This window comes from Ranitomeya imitator, chromosome 7, assembly GCF_032444005.1.
Source record: "Ranitomeya imitator isolate aRanImi1 chromosome 7, aRanImi1.pri, whole genome shotgun sequence".
In the NCBI taxonomy this organism is placed as follows: Eukaryota; Metazoa; Chordata; class Amphibia; order Anura; family Dendrobatidae; genus Ranitomeya; species Ranitomeya imitator.
In genome coordinates, this window is record NC_091288.1 from 130,090,276 (window position 1) to 130,110,397 (window position 20,122).

General features: G+C 43.1%; 1 protein-coding gene across 1 annotated transcript in view; it reads right to left on the bottom strand.

Moving 5' to 3' along the window:
* The window catches only part of HSPD1 (heat shock protein family D (Hsp60) member 1), a 253,106-nt gene that overhangs the window by 102,373 nt on the left and 130,611 nt on the right, over positions 1-20,122 (bottom strand). The window contains exons 8-9 of the mRNA XM_069733806.1: positions 14,444-14,543; positions 3,576-3,821 (exon numbers count right to left, since the gene is read on the bottom strand). Of these exons, the coding sequence (XP_069589907.1) occupies positions 3,576-3,821; positions 14,444-14,543 (346 nt within the window). The remainder of the gene's footprint in view (positions 1-3,575; positions 3,822-14,443; positions 14,544-20,122) is intronic.

Genomic DNA, 20,122 nt, shown 5'->3' on the forward strand with positions numbered 1-20,122 from the left:
TAACTGGGTCGCTGTGACCAGTGGGGTACCGCAGGGGTCAGTATTGGGACCTGTTCTCTTCAACATATTCATTAATGATCTGGTAGAAGGTTTACACAGTAAAATATCGATATTTGCAGATGATACAAAACTATGTAAAGCAGTTAATACAAGAGAAGATCGTATTCTGCTACAGATGGATCTGGATAAGTTGGAAACTTGGGCTGAAAGGTGGCAGATGAGGTTTAACAATGATAAATGTAAGGTTATACACATGGGAAGAAGGAATCAATATCACCATTACACACTGAACGGGAAGCCACTGGGTAAATCTGACAGGGAGAAGGACTTAGGGATCCTAGTTAATGATAAACTTACCTGGAGCAGCCAGTGCCAGGCAGCAGCTGCCAAGGCAAACAGGATCATGGGGTGCATTAAAAGAGGTCTGGATACACACGATGAGAGCATTATACTGCCTCTGTACAAATCCCTAGTTAGACCGCACATGGAGTACTGTGTCCAGTTTTGGGCACCGGTGCTCAGGAAGGATATAATGGAACTAGAGAGAGTACAAAGGAGGGCAACAAAATTAATAAAGGGGATGGGAGAACTACAATACCCAGATAGATTAGCGAAATTAGGATTATTTAGTCTTGAAAAAAGACGACTGAGGGGCGATCTAATAACCATGTATAAGTATATAAGGGGACAATACAAATATCTCGCTGAGGATCTGTTTATACCAAGGAAGGTGACGGGCACAAGGGGGCATTCTTTGCGTCTGGAGGAGAGAAGGTTTTTCCACCAACATAGAAGAGGATTCTTTACTGTTAGGGCAGTGAGAATCTGGAATTGCTTGCCTGAGGAGGTGGTGATGGCGAACTCAGTCGAGGGGTTCAAGAGAGGCCTGGATGTCTTCCTGGAGCAGAACAATATTGTATCATACAATTATTAGGTTCTGTAGAAGGACGTAGATCTGGGGATTTATTATGATGGAATATAGGCTGAACTGGATGGACAAATGTCTTTTTTCGGCCTTACTAACTATGTTACTATGTTATATGGCACAGCTATGGGGCAATAATGAACTGCGCAGAGCACTATATGGCACAGCTATGGGGCAATAATGAACGGTGCAGAGCACTATATGGCACAGCTATGGGGCAATAATGAACTGCGCAGAGCACTATATGGCACAGCTATGGGGCAATAATGAACGGTGCAGAGCACTATATGGCACAGCTATGGGGCCATAATGAATGGTATGGAACATCTATTTTTATTTTTGAAATTCACCGGTAGCTGCTGCATTTTCCACCCTAGGCTTATACTCGAGTCAATAAGTTTTCCCAGTTTTTTTGTGGCAAAATTAAGGGGGTCGGCTTATACTCGAGTATATACGGTAATTAAAATACAAATAAAGACCTCAAATGTGAGAGAGACACGTGGCTAAAGAATCCTTTATACACATTCAATATAATATGTTGCTAAATAGCATTGTAGTAAGTCAAGGAGAGGGATAAATTCAAACAATTCCTGCAACCGCTACGTTAATACTACAGTACAGACCAAAAGTTTGGACACCTCATTTAACCCCTTCATGACCTTGGGATTTTTTGTTTTTCCGTGTTCGTTTTTCGCTCCCCTCCTTCCCAGAGCCATAACTTTTTTATTTTTCCGTCAATTTGGCCATGTGAGGGCTTATTTTTTGCGGGACGAGTTGTACTTTTGAACGACATCATTGGTTTTAGCATGTCGTGTACTAGAAAACGGGAAAAAAATTCCAATTGCGGTGAAATTGCAAAAAAAAAGTGCAGTCCCACACTTGTTTTTTGTTTGGCTTTTTTGCTAGGTTCGCTAAATGCTAAAAATGACCTGACATTATGATTCTCCAGGTCATTACGAGTTCATAGACACCAAACATGACTAGGTTATTTTTTACCTAAGTGGTGAAAAAAAATTCCAAGCTTTGCTAAAAAAAAAAAAAAAAAAAAAAAATGTGCCATTTTCCGATACTCGTAGCGTCTCCATTTTTCATGATCTGGGGTCGGTTGAGGGCTTATTTTTTGCGTGCCGAGATGACGTTTTTAATGATAGCATTTCCGTGCAGATACATTCTTTTGATCGCCTGTTATTGCATTTTAATGCGACCAAAAAAACGTAATTCTGACGTTTCAAATTTTTTTCCCGCTACGCTGTTTAGCGATCAGGTTAATGCTTTTTTTTAGTTGATAGATAGCCGCGCTCATAATCGCCCTATACCAAATATGCATAGATTTTATATTTTTTTTATTGATTTATTTTGAGTGGGGCGAAAGGGTGGTGATTAAATTTTTTTTATTTTTTTTAAACATTTTTCTCAATTTTTTTTTTTTTTACTTTTGCCATGCTTCAATAGCCTCCATGGGAGGCTAGAAGCAGGCACAACTCGATCGCCTCTGCTACATAGCAGCGATCTGCTGATCGCTGCTATGTAGCAGAAATGGAGGTGTGCTGTGAGCGCTGACCACAGGGTGGCGCTCACAGCCCCCGGCGATCAGTAACCATAGAGGTCTCAAGGACCTCTATGGTTACAATGGAGACGCATCGCTGACCCCCGATCATGTGACGGGGTCGGCGATGACGTCATTTCCGGCCGCCTGGCCGGAAGCGGTAGTTAAATGCCGCTGTCTGCGTTTGACAGCGGCATTTAACTAGTTAATAGGTGCGGGAAGATCGCGATTCTGCCCGCGCCTATTACGGGCACATGTCAGCCGTTCAAAACAGCTGACATGTCCCGGCTTTGATGCGGGCTCACCGCGGAGCCCTGCATCAAAGCGGGGCTTCTGACCTCGGACGTACTATCCCATCCGAGGTTAGAAAGGGGATAAAGATTTTTCTGTATTTTCATGACTATGAAAATTGTACATTCACACTCAAAGCATCAAAACTATGAATCAACACATGTGGAATTATATACTTAAAAAAAGTGTGAAACTGAAAATATGTCTTATATTCTAGGTTCTTCAAAGTAGCCACCTTTTGCTTTGATGACTGCTGTGCACACTCTTGGCATTCTCTTGATGAGCTTCAAGAGGTGTTTTTGTTAAGTATTTAATTCCACATGTGTTAATTAATAGTTTTGATGCCTTCAGTGTGAATGTACAATTTTCATAGTCATGAAAATACAGAAAAATCTTTAAATGAGAAGGTGTGTCCAAACTTTTGGTCTATACTGTATGTGAAATCAAAATCTCAGCACATGAGGCTCTAGGCTCAGTTATAGCACAAAGGCATGAGGCTAGCATCAGCCCAGATGAATAGGCAATCAACACATTACATCGTGCCCTTACCACCTGTGCTGGCTCAACACCAACTAGAAGAACAGGGGGAGCTGGTAATGCCAAAAGCCCACCATGGAGCGAAGCGGCGTCACAACAGGGATGCTGCATTACTGCAGATGATGCACAGGCTGGCTGTTGGCCACGGACCGTTTGACAGGGGGAAGGGAAGGCAAAGAAGATTATCTAAATTCCATGAATACCTAATAGCAACTGGGTCAATTAAGGTAAAGATGAGGCGAAATTAACAGATAAAAGACACTGGTCTAAAATTACCTTTAGCACGGCTACACCATCAGAAAGCTTAGCCAGTCTCTCATTCAACTTTTCCTTTTCATATTCACTATTTGTACATTCTAATTGTTCTTGAATTTCTTGAATTCGTTTCTCAATTTGAGTCTTTTCGCCTCTTCCTTTTAGAAGCATAGAATCATCTTTAGTAACAATAACTTCACCCACTTTTCCAAAGTCATGTGGCTGAATGTCTTCAATATTCAAGTTTAAACCCTCTTCCCCAAACACCTAGTAAAGAAAACACAAACATTTCAACAAGTAGATTAAGACACCTACTAAATTATTACAGTGTATACACACACACACACACACACACACATCACTTAACCCCTTCATGACCCAGCCTATTTTGACCTTAAAGACCTTGCCGTTTTTTGCAATTCTGATCAGTGTCCCTTTATGAGGTAACTCAGGAACGCTTCAATGGATCCTAGCGGTTCTGAGATTGTTTTTTCGTGACATATTGGGCTTCATGTTAGTGGTAAATTTAGGTCAATAAATTCTGTGTTTATTGGTGATAAAAACGGAAATTTCGCGAAAATTTTGCAATTTTCACATTTTGAATTTTTATCCTGTTAAACCAGAGAGTTATGGGACACAAAATAGTTAAACAACATTTCCCACATGTCTACTTTACATCAGCACAATTTTGGAAACATTTTTTTTTGCTAGGAAGTTATAAGGGTTAAAATTTGACCAGCAATTTCTCATTTTTACAACAAAATTTACAAAACCATTTTTTTTTAGGGACCACCTCACATTTGAAGTCAGTTTACGGGGTCTATATGGCTGAAAATACCCAAAAGTGACACCATTCTAAAAACTGCACCCCTCAAGGTGCACAAAACCACATTCAAGAAGTTTATTAACCCTTCAGGTGCTTTACAGCAGCAGAAGCAACATGGAAGGAAAAAATGAACATTTAACTTTTTAGTCACAAAAATGATTTTTCAGCAACAATTTTTTTTATTTTCCCAATGGTAAAAGGAGAAACTGAACAACGAAAGTTGTTGTCCAATTTGTCCTGAGTACGCTGATACCCCATATGTGGGGGTAAACCACTGTTTAGTCACATGCTGGGGCTCGGAAGTGAAGTAGTGACGTTTTGAAATGCAGACTTTGATGGAATGCTCTGCGGGCGTCACATTGCGTTTGCAGAGCCCCTGATGTGGCTAAAAAGTAGAAACCCCCCACAAGTGACCCCATTTTGGAAACTAGACCCCGAAAGGAACTTATCTAGATGTGAGGTGAGCACTTTGAACCCCCAAGTGCTTCACAGAAGTTCATAACACAGAGCAGTGAAAATAATAAATACGTTTTCTTTCCTCAAAAATGATGTTTTAGCAAGCAATTTTTTATTTTCTTAAGGGTAACAGGAGAAATTGGACCCCAGTAATTGTTGCGCAGTTTGTCCCGAGTATGCTGGTACCCCATATGTCGGGGCTCGGAAGTGAGGGAGCACCATTTGACTTTTTGAATACAAGATTGGCTGGAATCAATGGTGGCGCCATGTTGCGTTTGGAGACCCCCTGATGTGCCTAAACAGTGGAAACCCCTCAATTCTGATGCCAACACACCTCTAACCCTTATCCCAACTGTAGCCGTAACCCTAATCACAACCCTAACCCCAAACACACCCCTAACCCTAACCACAACCCTAATTCCAACCCTAACCCTAAGGCTATGTGCCCACGTTGCGGATTCGTGTGAGATATTTCCGCACCATTTTTGAAAAATCCGCGGGTAAAAGGCACTGCGTTTTACCTGCGGATTTACCGCGGATTGCCAGTGTTTTTTGTGCGGATTTCACCTGTGGATTCCTATTGAGGAACAGGTGTAAAACGCTGCGGAATCCGCACAAAGAATTGACATGCTGCGGAAAATACAACGCAGCGTTTCCGCGTGGTATTTTCCGCACCATGGGCACAGCGGATTTGGTTTTCCATAGGTTTACATGGTACTGTAAACGTGATGGAACACTGCTGTGGATCCGCAGCCAAATCCGCACCATGTGCACATGGCCTAATTCTAAAGGTATGTGCACACGCTGCGGAAAACGCTGCGGATCCGCAGCAGTTTCCCATGAGTTTACAGTTCAATGTAAACCTATGGGAAACAAAAATCGCTGTACATATGCTGCAGAAAAACTGCACGGAAACGCAGCGTTTACATTCCGCAGCATGTCACTTCTTTCTGCGGATTCCGCAATAGAAAATCGCAGTTGTAAAACCGCAGTGAAATGCGCAGAAAAACCGCGATAAATCCACAGCGGTTTAGCACTGCGGATTTATCAAATTCTTTATTTTTTTTATTGTCCCTACCTATGGGGGTGACAAAGGGGGGGGGGGGAGGGTGGTCATTTACTATTTTTTTATTTTGATCACTGAGATATAACCTATGTCAGTGATCAAAATTCACTCTGGAACGAATCTGGTCGGCAGATTCGGCGGGCGCACTGCACATGCGCCCGCCATTTTGGAAGATGGCGGCGCCCAGGAAAGAAGACGGACGGACCCCGGGAGGCTCGGTAAGTATAAGGGGGGGGGCCAAGATCAGGGCACGGGGGGGCGTCGGAGCACAGGGAAGTGGATCGGAGCATGGGGGGGTCGAAACACGGGGGTGTGGATTGGAGCACGGGGTGGGGGATCGCTGTGCGGAGGGGGGGGGGAATCGGAGTGCGGGGGGTTTGATTGGAGCACGGGGGGGTGATTGGAGCACGGAGGGAGCGAGCAGGAGGACGGGGGAGCGGAGCACATGACGGAGGGGAGCGGAGCACAGATCGGAGGGCTGGGGGGGGGCGATCGGTGGGGTGGGTGCACATAAGTGTTTCCAGCCATGACCGATGATATTGCAGCATCGGCCATGGCTGGATTGTAATATTTCACCAGTTTTTTAGGTGAAATATTACAAATCGCTCTGATTGGCAATTTCACTTTCAACAGCCAATCAGAGCGATCGTAGCCACGGGGGGGGGGGGGGGTGAAGCCACCCCCCCTGGGCTGTACTACCACTCCTCCTGTCCCTGCAGATCGGGTGAAATGGGAGTTAACCCTTTCACCCGATCTGCAGGGACGCGATCATTCTGTGACACAGCATATGCGTCACAGGTCGGATTGGCACCGACTTTCATGACGCATACGCTGTGTCACAGGTCGGGAAGGGGTTAAGAAAGGATGTGCGAGGTAGTGAAAGATAGTAATTTCATCAAACGGTGGGGAAGATTAAGCTAAATAACACTACACATTACAGCATGCAGCCAGGCCAATATTGTTCACGGGGAAAAAAAAAAAAAAAAAAACACCTTTAAAGTAAGACCAGTACAATTTTAAATCAATTAGTAAAATGCAAAGTGCAAAAAAAAGAAACCTGAATCAAATTCAGTATTTTGTGCGACCACCATTTGTCTTCAAAACATCACATCACTAATTCTTCTATGTACACTTGCAGTTTTTGAAAAACTCGAAAAGAAGTTGGTAACAAACATATTAGAGAATTAACCACAGATCTGTGAATGCAGACTTGTCCAAACTCTTCTATCTCTTCATGCAATCCCACAATGACTGGAAGTTCTGCTCAGTTGGGGCCATGTCATCACCCCCAAGGACTCATTCTACTTAATGAATAAGGCTATGTGCACACGTTCCGGATTTCTTGCAGAAAATTCCTGAGAATTCCGTACATTTTCTGCAAGAAATACGCAAGAAAACCGCATGCGTTTTTGCCGCAGTTTTTTCCGGACACTTCCCAATGCATTTTGGAGTGGGAAATCCGCAAAAAATTAATGAACATGCTGCGTTTTTTGCCGCAATGCGTTTTTTTCGCGGAAAAAAACGCATCATGTGCACAAAACATGCGGAATTCATTCTAAATGATGGGATGCTTATTGTATGCTTTTTTTTTGCGGTTTTATAGCGTTTTTATCGGGAAAAACCGTGAAAAAAACGCAAAAACTAAAAACTATGTTAAGTCTGCAAGTGATTTACAGAATTCGGACAAGTCAGAGAGATGGAAGAGAAGTTGTGCTCGTGCCATCCACAACAACAGCTGTTATACTAAAAAAAGGTCACCTTGCCATATTTGAAGGGTAGTGATGAACGAGTATACTCGTTACTCGAGATATCCTGAGCACGCTCGGGTGTCCTCCAAGTATTTTTTAGGGCTCGGAGATTTAGTTTTCATCGCCGCAGCTGAATGATTTACATCTGTTACCAGCTTGATTACATGTGGGGATTCCCTAGCAACCAGACAACCCCCACATGTACTTATGCTGGCTAGCAGCTGTATACTCAGCAATTCAAGTCTGAGCAGCTTGCTCTAAATTAATCTGACCAGTACATATATCCACAATCTAGCGTAGCCAGTTTCTAAAGCTGATAAAACTAAAGGGGACTCTGTCACCTGAATTTGGAGGGAACAATTTTCAGCCATAGAGGCGGGGTTTTCGGATGTTTGATTCACCCTTTCCTTACCCGCTGGCTGCATGCTGGCTGCAATGGATTGAAGTTCATTCTCTGTCCTCAATAGTACACGCCTGCGCATGTTCAGGTGACAGAGTCCCTTTAACCTTTAATTTATATGATAAAAAGACAATAAACAAACAAAAAATTATAAAGTGCTCAAAAATACCAGTGCATGTAATAAAATGGTACAATCTCACCCAATTATTGTTTCCTGATTTTCCACCATTCATAAAGGATCAGGACAGGTGAACTTGAAGTAACGAGAGGAAAAAAAAAAAAATATGGGTTTGGGGTCTCGGGGTCTGACTTCCCAGTCGTGCCCTCTGCAAAGACTCCCGCCCTGACAAGGGCAGCACCCAAGTATAGATCTACTACACGGTGCCCATGACAAGTATAGCCTCCCTGAGTAATGTGTCTTCATTTCCCAACGAGTTTCCTCCCATTCAGGGGGTTCATCAGGGGAAATAGTTCAGGTTCAAAAAAGGTCTCATGCAGTGGCAGCTCTGACCTTCCTATATGATAAGTGTTCCAGTGTGAGGGTAAAAGATCTCTCTCTCAAATAAAGCCTGCTGTCTTTATATAGGGAGTGGGTGGTACTTCTGCTACCATGGCGTCTGTCATCACTTCCTACTGTGAGTTAAACGTTCCCTTTCATCATGAGTATAAATCATACCAGACACCCAATTAATAGCGAAGTCTCTTATTTAATTAGACATCACTTGTAGGATACCCTTCTTTTGTAAATGCGGCTAAATAAAAGGTAGCATTTAAGTTTTAAGATGCCTTGCCTCCCGGTCTACAGTTCTGTAGAGATTTACAGGACTTTAAGGACAATAAAATATACCAATATTTAGGAGGCAGACCGGAGAGGGAAAGAGACCGATATTTCATCCACGGATACTGAACAATCAGACACTGACATTAGACAAAGGAGTCCCAGGTGGGGACAGAGGGGAAGACGGAGAGGTTTTTCTGGAAAGAAGCGTTATACATCATCCTCAAGAGGGTTTTTTTTTTTAGATCGGTTATACCCCCTACGAAATCGGAACAGTTCCCCCTACAAGGAGTAGATTTACAAGTAATTAATGTATCACAGAGACCTATTACGGACATAGAGATGACGGTCTTCGGTAAGGGATTGTCATTTGTTCCCACGACTGATATGATAACTTTTCATGTGATTAAAGATGTTAACCTGTTTGTGAGGAAGCTCAGGTGGCACAAATTTTTCAAAGAGAGGGGTCATAGAACATGTCGAGAGTTTAAAATTCCCTCTGAATTGTTGTCTGATGTACGGTGTTTGGGCACTTTGGATAAGACAGTACCAATATCGGCAGGCCTGGGTCCATTCACCCCCCTAAGGAACTCGAGCACTAAAATGCCTCCTATTGGAGGAGATGTGTCGGCTATTGACGTTTTTTTGAATCTAGTTACAATGGATGTCAAACAAATAGGGAAGACACATATGCCACATAATCTTTCTAAGGAACAAATGCAGGTATTGTGTAACCTTGAAAAGGACACCTCCATAACAATAACATTACATTACCTCCATTACAGTATATACTGTATGGGAATAAATATACTAGAAATAGGAGGAAACCAATATGGCTAAATAGAGCTGTAAGGGGCGCAATAAGTGACAAAAAGAAAGCATTTAGAGAATTAAAGGAGGTAGGTAGTGATGAGGCATTAAATAAATACAAAAAATTAAATAAATTCTGAAAAAAGCAAATCAAGGCAGCAAAGATTGAGACAGAGACTTCTTGCCAGAGAGTAAAAATAATCCCAAGATATTCTTTAACTACATAAATAGTAAGAAACTAAAAAATGATAGTGTTGGCCCCCTTAAAAATAGTCTGGGTGAAATGGTGGATGAGGATGAGGAAAAAACCAATATGCTAAATGACTTTTTTTCATCAGTATTTACACAAGAAAATCCCATAGCAGACAAAATGACTAGTGATAAAAATTCCCAATGAAATGTCACCTGCTTAACCCAGCAGGAAGTGCGGCGGCGTCTAAAAATCACTAAAATTGACAAATCTCCGGGCCCGGATGGCATACACCCTCGAGTACTGCAGGAATTAAGTACAGTCATTGATAGACCATTATTTTTTACTAGCTGAAGAGCCCGGTGTTGCCCGAGCATAGTAAAGATCTGTGGTTAGTTATAGCACCTCACTTCTCTTATTTTCCCATCACGCCTCTCATTCCCCCCTAACACTTGTCATTTCGACCTCACATCTGTCATTTTCCGATCACTCCACTATTTTCCCTCACTCCTCTCATTTTGCACTCACACCTTTACATTTTCACCTCAGTATATACATGTTTGTCATCTCCCTTATATATAGTATACACCTGTATGTCATCTCCTGTATATAGTATATACCTGTATGTCATCTCCCCTGTATATAGTATATACCTGTTGTGTGTAATCTCCCCTGTATATAGTATATACCTGTATGTCATCTCCTCCTATATATAGTATATACCTGTGTGTCATCTCCACTGTATATAGTATAGATCTGTGTCATCTCCTCCTGTATATAGTATATACCTGTATGTCATCTCCTCCTGTATATACTATGTACCTGTATGTCATCTCCTCCTCTATATAGTATATACCTGTGTGTCATCTCTCCTGTATATAGTATATATCTGTGTGTCATCTCCTCCTGTATTAGACCTCGTTCACACGTTATTTGCTCACTATTTTTACCTCAGTATTTGTAAGCCAAATTGGCAGCCTGATAAATCCCCAGCCAACAGGAAGCCCTCCCCCTGGCAGTATATACTAGCTCACACACACATAATACACAGGTCATGTGACTGACAGCCGCCGTATTTCCTATATGGTACATTTGTTGCTTTTGTAGTTTGTCTGCTTATTAATCAGATTTTTATTTTTGAAGGATAATACCAGACTTGTGTGTGTTTTAGGGCGAGTTTCATGTGTCAAGTGTTGTGTGTTGAGTTGCGTGTGGCGACATGCATGTAGCGACTTTTGTGAGATGAGTTGTGTGGCAACATGCGTGTAGCAACTTTTTGTGTGTCGAGTTACATGTGACAGGTTAGTGTAGCAAGTTGTGTGCAAGTTTTGCGCATGGCGAGTTTTATGTGTGGTGCCTTTTGAGTATGTGCAAGTTTTGTGTCAGGCAACTTTTGCATGTGTTGCAACTTTTGTGCATGTGACAATTTTTCCGCGTGTGCAAGTTTTGCGTGTGGCGAGTTTTCCATGAGGTGAGTTTTGCACTTGTGGCGAGTTTTCCGAGAGCCTAGTTTTTGCATGTGGCGAGTTTTGCGCGTGGCGAGTTTTGAGCGACGACTTTTGTGTCTCGACTTATGTGGCGAGGTTGGTGTATGTATGGTGAAATGTGTGCTGAGGGTAATAGGTGTTCAAGCATGTGGTAGTGTGTGGCACATTTTGTGTGTGTGTTCATATCCCCGTGTGTGGTGAGTATCCCATGTCGGGGCCCCACCTTAGCAACTGTACGGTATATACTCTTTGGCGCCATCGCTCTCATTCTTTAAGTCCCCCTTGTTCACATCTGGCAGCTGTCAATTTGCCTCCAACATTTTTCCTTTCACTTTTCCCCATTATGTAGATAGGGGCAAAATTGTTTGGTGAATTGGAAAGCGCGAGGTTAAAATTTCACCTCACAACATAGCCTATGACGCTCTCGGGGTCCAGACGTGTGACTGCAAAAGTTTGTGGCTGTAGCTGCGACGGTACAGATGCCAATCCCGGACATACATACACACACATACACACACACACACATTCAGCTTTATATATTAGATCTTTAAAGACTCCATAATAACAGGGTCTGTACCACAGGACTGGCGTATAGCAAATGTGGTGCCAATATTCAAAAAGGGGACAAAAACTGAACTTATAGGCCAGTAAGCTTAACCTCTACTGTGGGTAAAATCCTGGAGGGCATTCTAAGGGATGCTATACTGGAGTATCTGAAGAGGAATAACCTCATGACCCAGTATCAGCACGGGTTTACTAGGGACCGATCATGTCAGACTAATTTGATCAGTTTCTATGAAGAGGTAAGTTCCGGACTGGACCAAGGGAACCTAGTGGATGTAGTGTATATGGACTTTTCAAAAGCTTTTGATACGGTGCCACACAAAAGGTTGATACATAAAATGAGAATAATGGGGATAGTGGAAAATATGTGTTAGTGGGTTGAGAGCTGGCTCAGGGATAGGAAACAAAGGGTGGTTATTAATGGAGCACACTCGGACTGGGTAGCGGTTAGCAGTGGGGTACCACAGGGGTCAGTATTGGGCCCTCTTTTTAACATATTTATTAATGACCTTGTAGGGGGCATTCAGAGTACAATTTCAATGTTTGCAGATGACACTAAACTCTGCAGGGTAATCAATACAGGGGAGGACAATTTTATATTACAGGATGATTTATGTAAACTAGAAGCTTGGGCTGATAAATGGCAAATGAGCTTTAATGGGGATAAATGTAAGGTCATGCACTTGGGTAGAAGTAATAAGATGTATAATTATGTGCTTAATTCTAAAACTATGGGCAAAATCGTCAATGAAAAAGACCTGGGTGGATGACAAACTCATTCAGTGGCCAGTGTCAGGCAGCTGCTACAAAGACAAATAAAATAATGGGATGCATTAAAAGAGGCATAGATGCTCACGAGGAGAACATAATTTTACCTCTATACAAGTCACTAGTTCGACCACACTTAGAATACTGTGCACAGTTCGGGTCTCCGGTGTATAAGACAGACACAGCTGAACTGGAGCGGGTGCAGAGAAGAGCAGAGAAGGTTATTAGAGGACAATACCAAGATAGGTTATTACACTTGGGGCTATCTAGTTTGGAAAAACGAAGACTAAGGGGTGATCTTATTTTAATGTATAAATATATGAGGGGACAGTACAAAGACCTTTCTGATGATCTTTTTAATCATAGACCTGAAAAAGGGACAAGGGGGCATCCTCTACGTTTGGAGGAAAAAAGGTTTAAGCATAATAACAGACGCGGATTCTTTACTGTAAGAGCAGTGAGACTATGGAACTCTCTGCCGTATGATGTTGTAATGAGTGATTCATTAATTAAATTTAAGAGGGGACTGGATACATTTCTGGAAAAGTATAATGTTACAGGGTATATACACTAGATTCCTTGATAGGGCGTTGATTCAGGGAACTAGTCTGATTGCCGTATGTGGAGTCGGGAAGGAATTTTTTTCCCCAAGGTGGAGCTTACTCTTTGCCACATGGGTTTTTTTTGCCTTCCTCTGGATCAACATGTTAGGGCATGTTAGGTTAGGCTATGGGTTGAACTAGATGGACTTATAGTCTTCCTTCAACCTTAACTATAACTATGTATTACTATTGACCGTTTTATTATATTTGTGTGCCAGTGTTTTTTGTACTCTGTAATAAAACTTTTTTTTTTAAATGACAAACTTTTCTTGTCTTTGACTCCCAGTCTCTTATAGGTTACATATCTTAGCGGAGTTTACATTATTATTATTATTATCGTTTGGCCATTTACAGACACTTTGTCATACATTGATATACTATCATTTAATGTCTTTGGAGGATATTTCTTCAACTGTTTGGAGAAGTCTCGCCAGAAGTAATCTTCATGGAAGAATTGCAGCTGAAACCATATCTTAGACATGGAAACAAGGCCAAGAAACTCGGCTATGCATGGATACATGATAATGGAATTGCAGAAAAACACCAGCATGTGCTCTGGGCTGATGAGTCAAAATGTGAAATATTTGACTTTAATAGAAGGCAGGTGTTTTGTTGAAAGGCTGTGGAACAGTAAAATAGTGTGTGCAGGCAACAGTGAAGAATGTTTGAGGTTAAATTTCAGAAAATGGAGTTGGGGATTACAGGAATGCAGAGAAATACAGGCATTATGCAATACCATCTGGGAGGCATCAGATAGGCTGTATGTCTAGGGGTCGTTAAGCTGAAAAATAAATTTGGAACCAATGTCATTAAGAATTATCTTCAGCATAAAGAATCATAAGGAATCCTGAAAGTGATTCTATGGCCACCAAACAGCCCTAGGCATTTCTTCAAGGAAGTCTGAGATTAAATGGAAACAGAAGAATTTGCACAAGCCTAAATTTACAGAAGATCTGAATGTAGTTCGTTCTCCATGATATTTGAAACAAACTCCCTGCAGAGTTCCTTCAGAAAGTGTACACAAGTTTACCTGGAAGAATTTATGCTGTTTTGAAGGCAGTAACAGCAAACAGTTATTTGATTTAGATTTCTCTTGTTAATTGATAAGACTAATTTAACACACATCTATTTTTGAAAACTAGTATATAAAGCAAACTCACACACGACATTTACTCAAGTATAAAGTTTACTTACAACTCCACCAGTGGCATATGCTATATCTTTTAACTGATTTTTCCTATTATCTCCAAAACCTGGGGCTTTCATGGCAACCACTTGAAGACCAACCTTTAATCTAGAAAGGCACAAATTTATCATTAGAACAGTCACACAATGCAAGCAAGAAAGGCTGTCAAACTTCAGAAATAAAATAAAAATGAAGACCAACAATTTTTTTTTTTTTTTTTAATTTACTTCAGATCCAATTTGTTTCGTTTTCCCAAGGGTAACAGGAGAAATTGTACCCCAAAAATTGTTGTGCAATTTGTCCTGAGTACGCTGATACCCCATATATGGGGGTAAACCACTGTTTGGGCGTACAGCAGAGCTCGAAAAGGGAAGGAGCACCATTTTACTTTTTAAACGCAGAATTGGCTGGAATTGAGATCGGACACCATGTCGCGTTTGGAGAGCCCCTGTGTGCCTAAACAGTGGAAACCCCCCACAAGTGACACCATTTTGGAAAGTAGACCCCCTAAGGAACTTATCTAGATGAGTGGTGAGCACTTTGAACTCCCAAGTACTTTACATAAGTTTATAAAAATGAGCTGTAAAAATACTGTATTTTTCGCTTTATAAGACGCATCTGATTATAAGACGCACCCACAAGTTTGATGAAGAAAAAGAGAAAAAAATAATTATGTTAAATGGGAGTCTGTCTTATAATGCCAGTGTCTGTCTTACAGTGCTGGCACATGGCCCCCTTGTGCTGGCACCAGGAGTCCCATATAATGCTCCATAAAGTTTATGATGGGCTCCATAAGATGCTCCATATTAAAATATGCCTCATATAATGCTGCACAAATGTTGATTATGACCGCATAAGATGCTCCATACAGATAATTGCCCCACATAATGCTGCACATGGCCCCATAAGATGCTCCATACAGATATTTGCCCCATAAGATGCTCCATACAGATATTTGCCTCGCATAATGCTCCACAAATGTTGATTATGACCCCATAAGATGCTCCATACAGATATTCGCCCCCATATAATGCTGCACATGGCCCCATACAGATATTTGCCCCCGTATCATGCTGCACATGGCCACAAGATGCCCCATACAGATATTTACCTCCATATAATGCTGCACATGGCCACATAAGATGCTCCATACAGATATTTGCCCCATATGCTGTTGCTGCGATTAAAAAAATAGAATAATTTCTTACCGATAATTCGGTTTCTAGGAACCTTCCACGACAGCAGAATCGGAGGATGTCTCCCCGCCCTAATAGGGGACAGGAAGTCAAAAGAGGTTAAACACCCTCCCCTTCCTGCAACCACCAGTGTTTTTTCTGGACACAGGAGCATGTATAGTTACCACTTAAGTGCAGGAATCATCCAATAAAATATCAGATAGGGAGGGAAATTAGTTCTGTCGTGGAAGGTTCCTAGAAACCAAATTATCGGTAAGAAATAATTCTATTTTCTCTAGTCACCTTCCACGACAGCAGAATCGGAGATATACCAACAGCTAATTTCTCTAGGGAGGGACAACAGCCTGCAGAACACGTCTGCCAAACGATAGGTCCCTATTGAAATTTAGTCTGTAATGCCTGGTGAATGTATGGACTGAAGACCAGGTGGTAGCTCTGCATATCTGCTCCAATGATGCGTTACCCCTCTCTGCCCAGGATGTTGAGACTGAACGGGTGGAGCGAGCTTTTAGTGATGCCGGGGGAGCCATTCCCCGGGTTGAGTATGCAAGACAGATGGCCTGCTTGATCCAGTTAGCGATTGTACTTTTAGCCGCTTTTTTACCTTTATTTTGTCCTGACCACTGGACGAAAAGGTTTTGGTCTATCCTCCAACCCTCGGTTTGTTGGAGGTAGAAGAGGACCACCCTGCGGACATCCAGGGTGTGAAAGGTTTCTTCTTTCAGATTAGAGGGATCTGGACAGAATGAGGGTGAGACAATATCCTGATTTTTGTGAAAGTTTGAGACCACTTTCGGCATAAAGGCAGGGTCCAGTTTAAGGATTATGCTATCCATGGTTATTGTTAAGTACGGTTCTTGTACTGACAAGGCCTGCAGCTCTCCTACACGCCTAGCGGTGGTAATTGCCACAAGGAAGACAGTCTTGAGGGACAGGATTTTAAGACTAATGGCTGGTAAAGGCTCAAAGGGGTCCCTGGTTAGACTATTTAGTACGAGGTTCAGATCCCAAGGAGGGGTTTGGACCTGAAACCTAGGACGAATTCTAGCTGCGGAAACCATAAAACGTTTAACCCATCGGTGGCCTGCTAAATCCTGATCAAAGAAGGAACTTAGAGCCGACACCTGAACTTTTAAGGTGCTAGGTGAGAGACCTAGCTCCAGACCTTTTTGGAGAAATTCTAATATCTGAGCGATATTGTGATGGAATGGATCAGGTTTGTTTGGGGCACAACAAGAAGAAAATTTTTTCCAGACCTTGCCATAAATGGCATTAGTTACAGGTTTTCTACTATTTTGTAGGGTTTTAATGACATCATCTGAGAGACCCCTAGATCTCAGAATCTCGGCCTCAGTAACCAGGCTGCCAGTTTCAGCCTGTGTATGTCTGGGTATAGCAGTGGTCCTTGATGAAGAAGGTCTGCTATCTGAGGTAGAGGTATCGGGCCTTCCAGAGCCATGTCTGTTAGTGCACTGTACCAGCTCCTTACTGGCCACATTGGTGCTACCAGAATTGTTGTGACCTGATCCGTCCGGATCTTCTGTAAAGTTCTTGGCAACAGGGGAATTGGTGGGAAGGCATATGCCAGGGTAAACTTCCAAGGATGGGAGAAGGAATCCAATCCCTGAGCCCAGTCTGATAGGTAGAGGGAGAAGAACGTGCTCGACTTCGTGTTCCTGCTGTTGGCAAACAGATCCGCGTCAGGATTTCCCCATCTCCGAACTAGGGAAAGAAACACCTCTTGGTTCAAGGACCATTCTCCAGGATGGAAATCTTTCCGACTTAGGAAGTCCGCCTCGGCATTGTCTGACCCCTTTATGTGCACTGCCGAGATGGACAGGAGATGTTTTTCTCCCCAGGAAAAAATTCTTGTAGCGGTAGATTTTATGCTGGTGCTTTTCGTGCCTCCCTGGTGACGGAGGTAGGCCACAGTAGTTGTATTGTCGGACATGATCCGTACATGGTGACCCTGGATGAGGGTCGAAGCAGCTTTTAGCGCCTCCTCCACCGCTTTCAGTTCTCTCAGATTTATGGAACTTGATCTGACGTCTGGGGGCCACAACCCCTGGAAGTGGGATCCCTCGATTATGGCACCCCACCCTCTCTGGCTCGCATCTGTTGTGAGCACCTTCAGAGGTCTCGGATCCCAGCTGACTCCTTTTTCAAGGTTCTGGGAGTTCAGCCACCATGAAAGGGGGGATTTCACGTGATTCGGAAGGGAAATCCTCTTGTTCAGGGCATTTTGGGCTCCTCTTGAATGTCTCAGGATGTGGGTCTGAAGGATTCTTGTGTGAGCCTGGGCCCAGGAGACTGCCTGGATGCAGGACGTCAACGAACCCAGGATTGACATTGAGTCCCTTAGGGTCGGGAAATTCTGGCTCCTGAATCTGGAGATCCTGTGTACTAGATCGTCCTGACGGTCCCTGGGCAAGAAGGACATTCTTTCCCTTGAGTCCAGAAGAACTCCTAGAAATTTTTTCCTTGGTGATGGATGGAGGTCAGACTTCTCCAGGTTCGGAATCCAACCCAGTGACTTCAGGATATCCAGGACTCTTGTTAAGTCCTGATTTAACCGAGGGACAGATGGAGCGGTAATAAGAAAATCGTCCAGGTATGGGATGATACAAATCCCTTGATGCCGGATGAAGATCACTGCCTCTGACATGATCTTGGTAAAAACCCGTGGAGCTGACGAGACCCCGAATGGGAGGACGTTGAATTGATAATGGTTGGTTTGATGGTTTTGGGTCACTGTGAATCTGAGGAATTTCCTGTGGTCGCAATGTATCGGCACATGATAGTAAGCATCCCTCAGATCCAACGTAGCCATTACCCAGCCCTGGCCAATCAGCGGGATTGCCGATTTGATTGACTCCATCTTGAATCTGTGGTATATGATTACTTGATTCAGGGGTTTCAGGTTTATGATAACCCGATGTTTTCCAGAGGGTTTTTTCACCAAAAATAGGTGAGAGTAGTGGCCTTCTCCTTCCTGAGGAGGTACCCAGGAGATCGCCCCTGTCCGAAGCAGATCGAGAATGTCTGCATTGAGCCATCCTCAAAGGTATGGAGATTGCAGGGATGTAATTTTTAGACGGTGAGGAGGAGGACTCTCGAATTCTAACCTTAATCCCTCCTGAATGGTACGCAGGACCCACCGATTTGTGATGGTCTGCCATTGGGGAAAGAAACCTGAGAGTCGACCTCTTAACGGAGGGCAGTCATTGTTTGTCAGTGGTCTGCTGGGGTTGAGGAACAAGGATGTTCCTAGCCTTACCCACTTTGGGGTAACTCCACCGACCCGTCTTGCCTTTACCTCTGTAATCCCTCTGGGGAACCTGTTCCTGGGGGTTGGGATGAAAAAAGCGTTTCCTTGAGCTTTTTTGCTCCGGGAGAGCTTTCTTTTTATCCGTAGCTTTGTCTAGTATGTCATCGAGGGCTGGCACGAACACAATGTCCCTGGAAGGGAAGACCACATAATCTGGATTTAGAAGTTAAATCACCCCCCCCAGGACTTAAGCCATAGAGCCCTCCTTGCGGAGTTGGAGAGAACTGCAGACCTAGCAGCTACCCGTACAGATTCAGCTGAAGGAACCCTGTAGCCTTCTTGAGTAGTGGTAGGGAATCTAAAATTTCCTCCCTAGGTGTCCCCTGAGAAAGGTGATTTTCTAAGGTACGTAACCAAAGAATTAGAGATCTTGCAACACATGTGGAGGCCACGTTTGTCTTCAGCAAATTAGTAGATGTGACCCAGGATTTCCTCAGTAAGCTCTCAGTTTTGTGATCCATAGGATCTTTGAGCTGTGAGGCATCCTCGAAGGGTAGAGCCTTCTTTTTGGTCACCCTGGACACTTGTACGTCTACTTTAGGCAACTCCAATAAAGAACAGTCCCCCTCAAGAGGGAAACTATTCTTTAGTTCTGAAGGGACACAAAGCTTTCTCAGGAAGGACCCACTCCTGAAGGATAAGGTTCTCAATATTCTCGTGGATGGGAAAACTTTTCGGGGTCCTAGGTTTTAACCCCCCTAACATGTCATCCTGAATGGAATGACTTGTTACCTCCTCTTCCACCCCCAAAGTGCCCCTCACCATGGAGATCAGCTCTTCAATATCTTCGGAAGAGAAGAGATATTTCTTATTGTCTGTTTTGGGGTTGGAAGTAGAACCCTTATTCTCCCAAACTTCCTCTGAACCCGAGGTATGAATCTCGCCCGAGTCAGAGATAATAGGAGCCATCTTCCTTTTCTTAGGAGGAGGCTGTGGAGTCGGAGCTTGGAACAGGGCCGCCATAGAGGATTGAACCCCTTGTTTGATGAGGGTTCTGATACTGTCCAGGACTAGTATCAGAACTACGTAGCACTTCATCTGTGCATGGTTGGCAAAGCTTTTTCTTATAAGCCAAAGGAAGCTTGGTCGCACATGTACATGTACTAGGACTACGTAGCACTTCATCTGTGCATGGTTGGCAAAGCTTTTTCTTATAAGCCAAA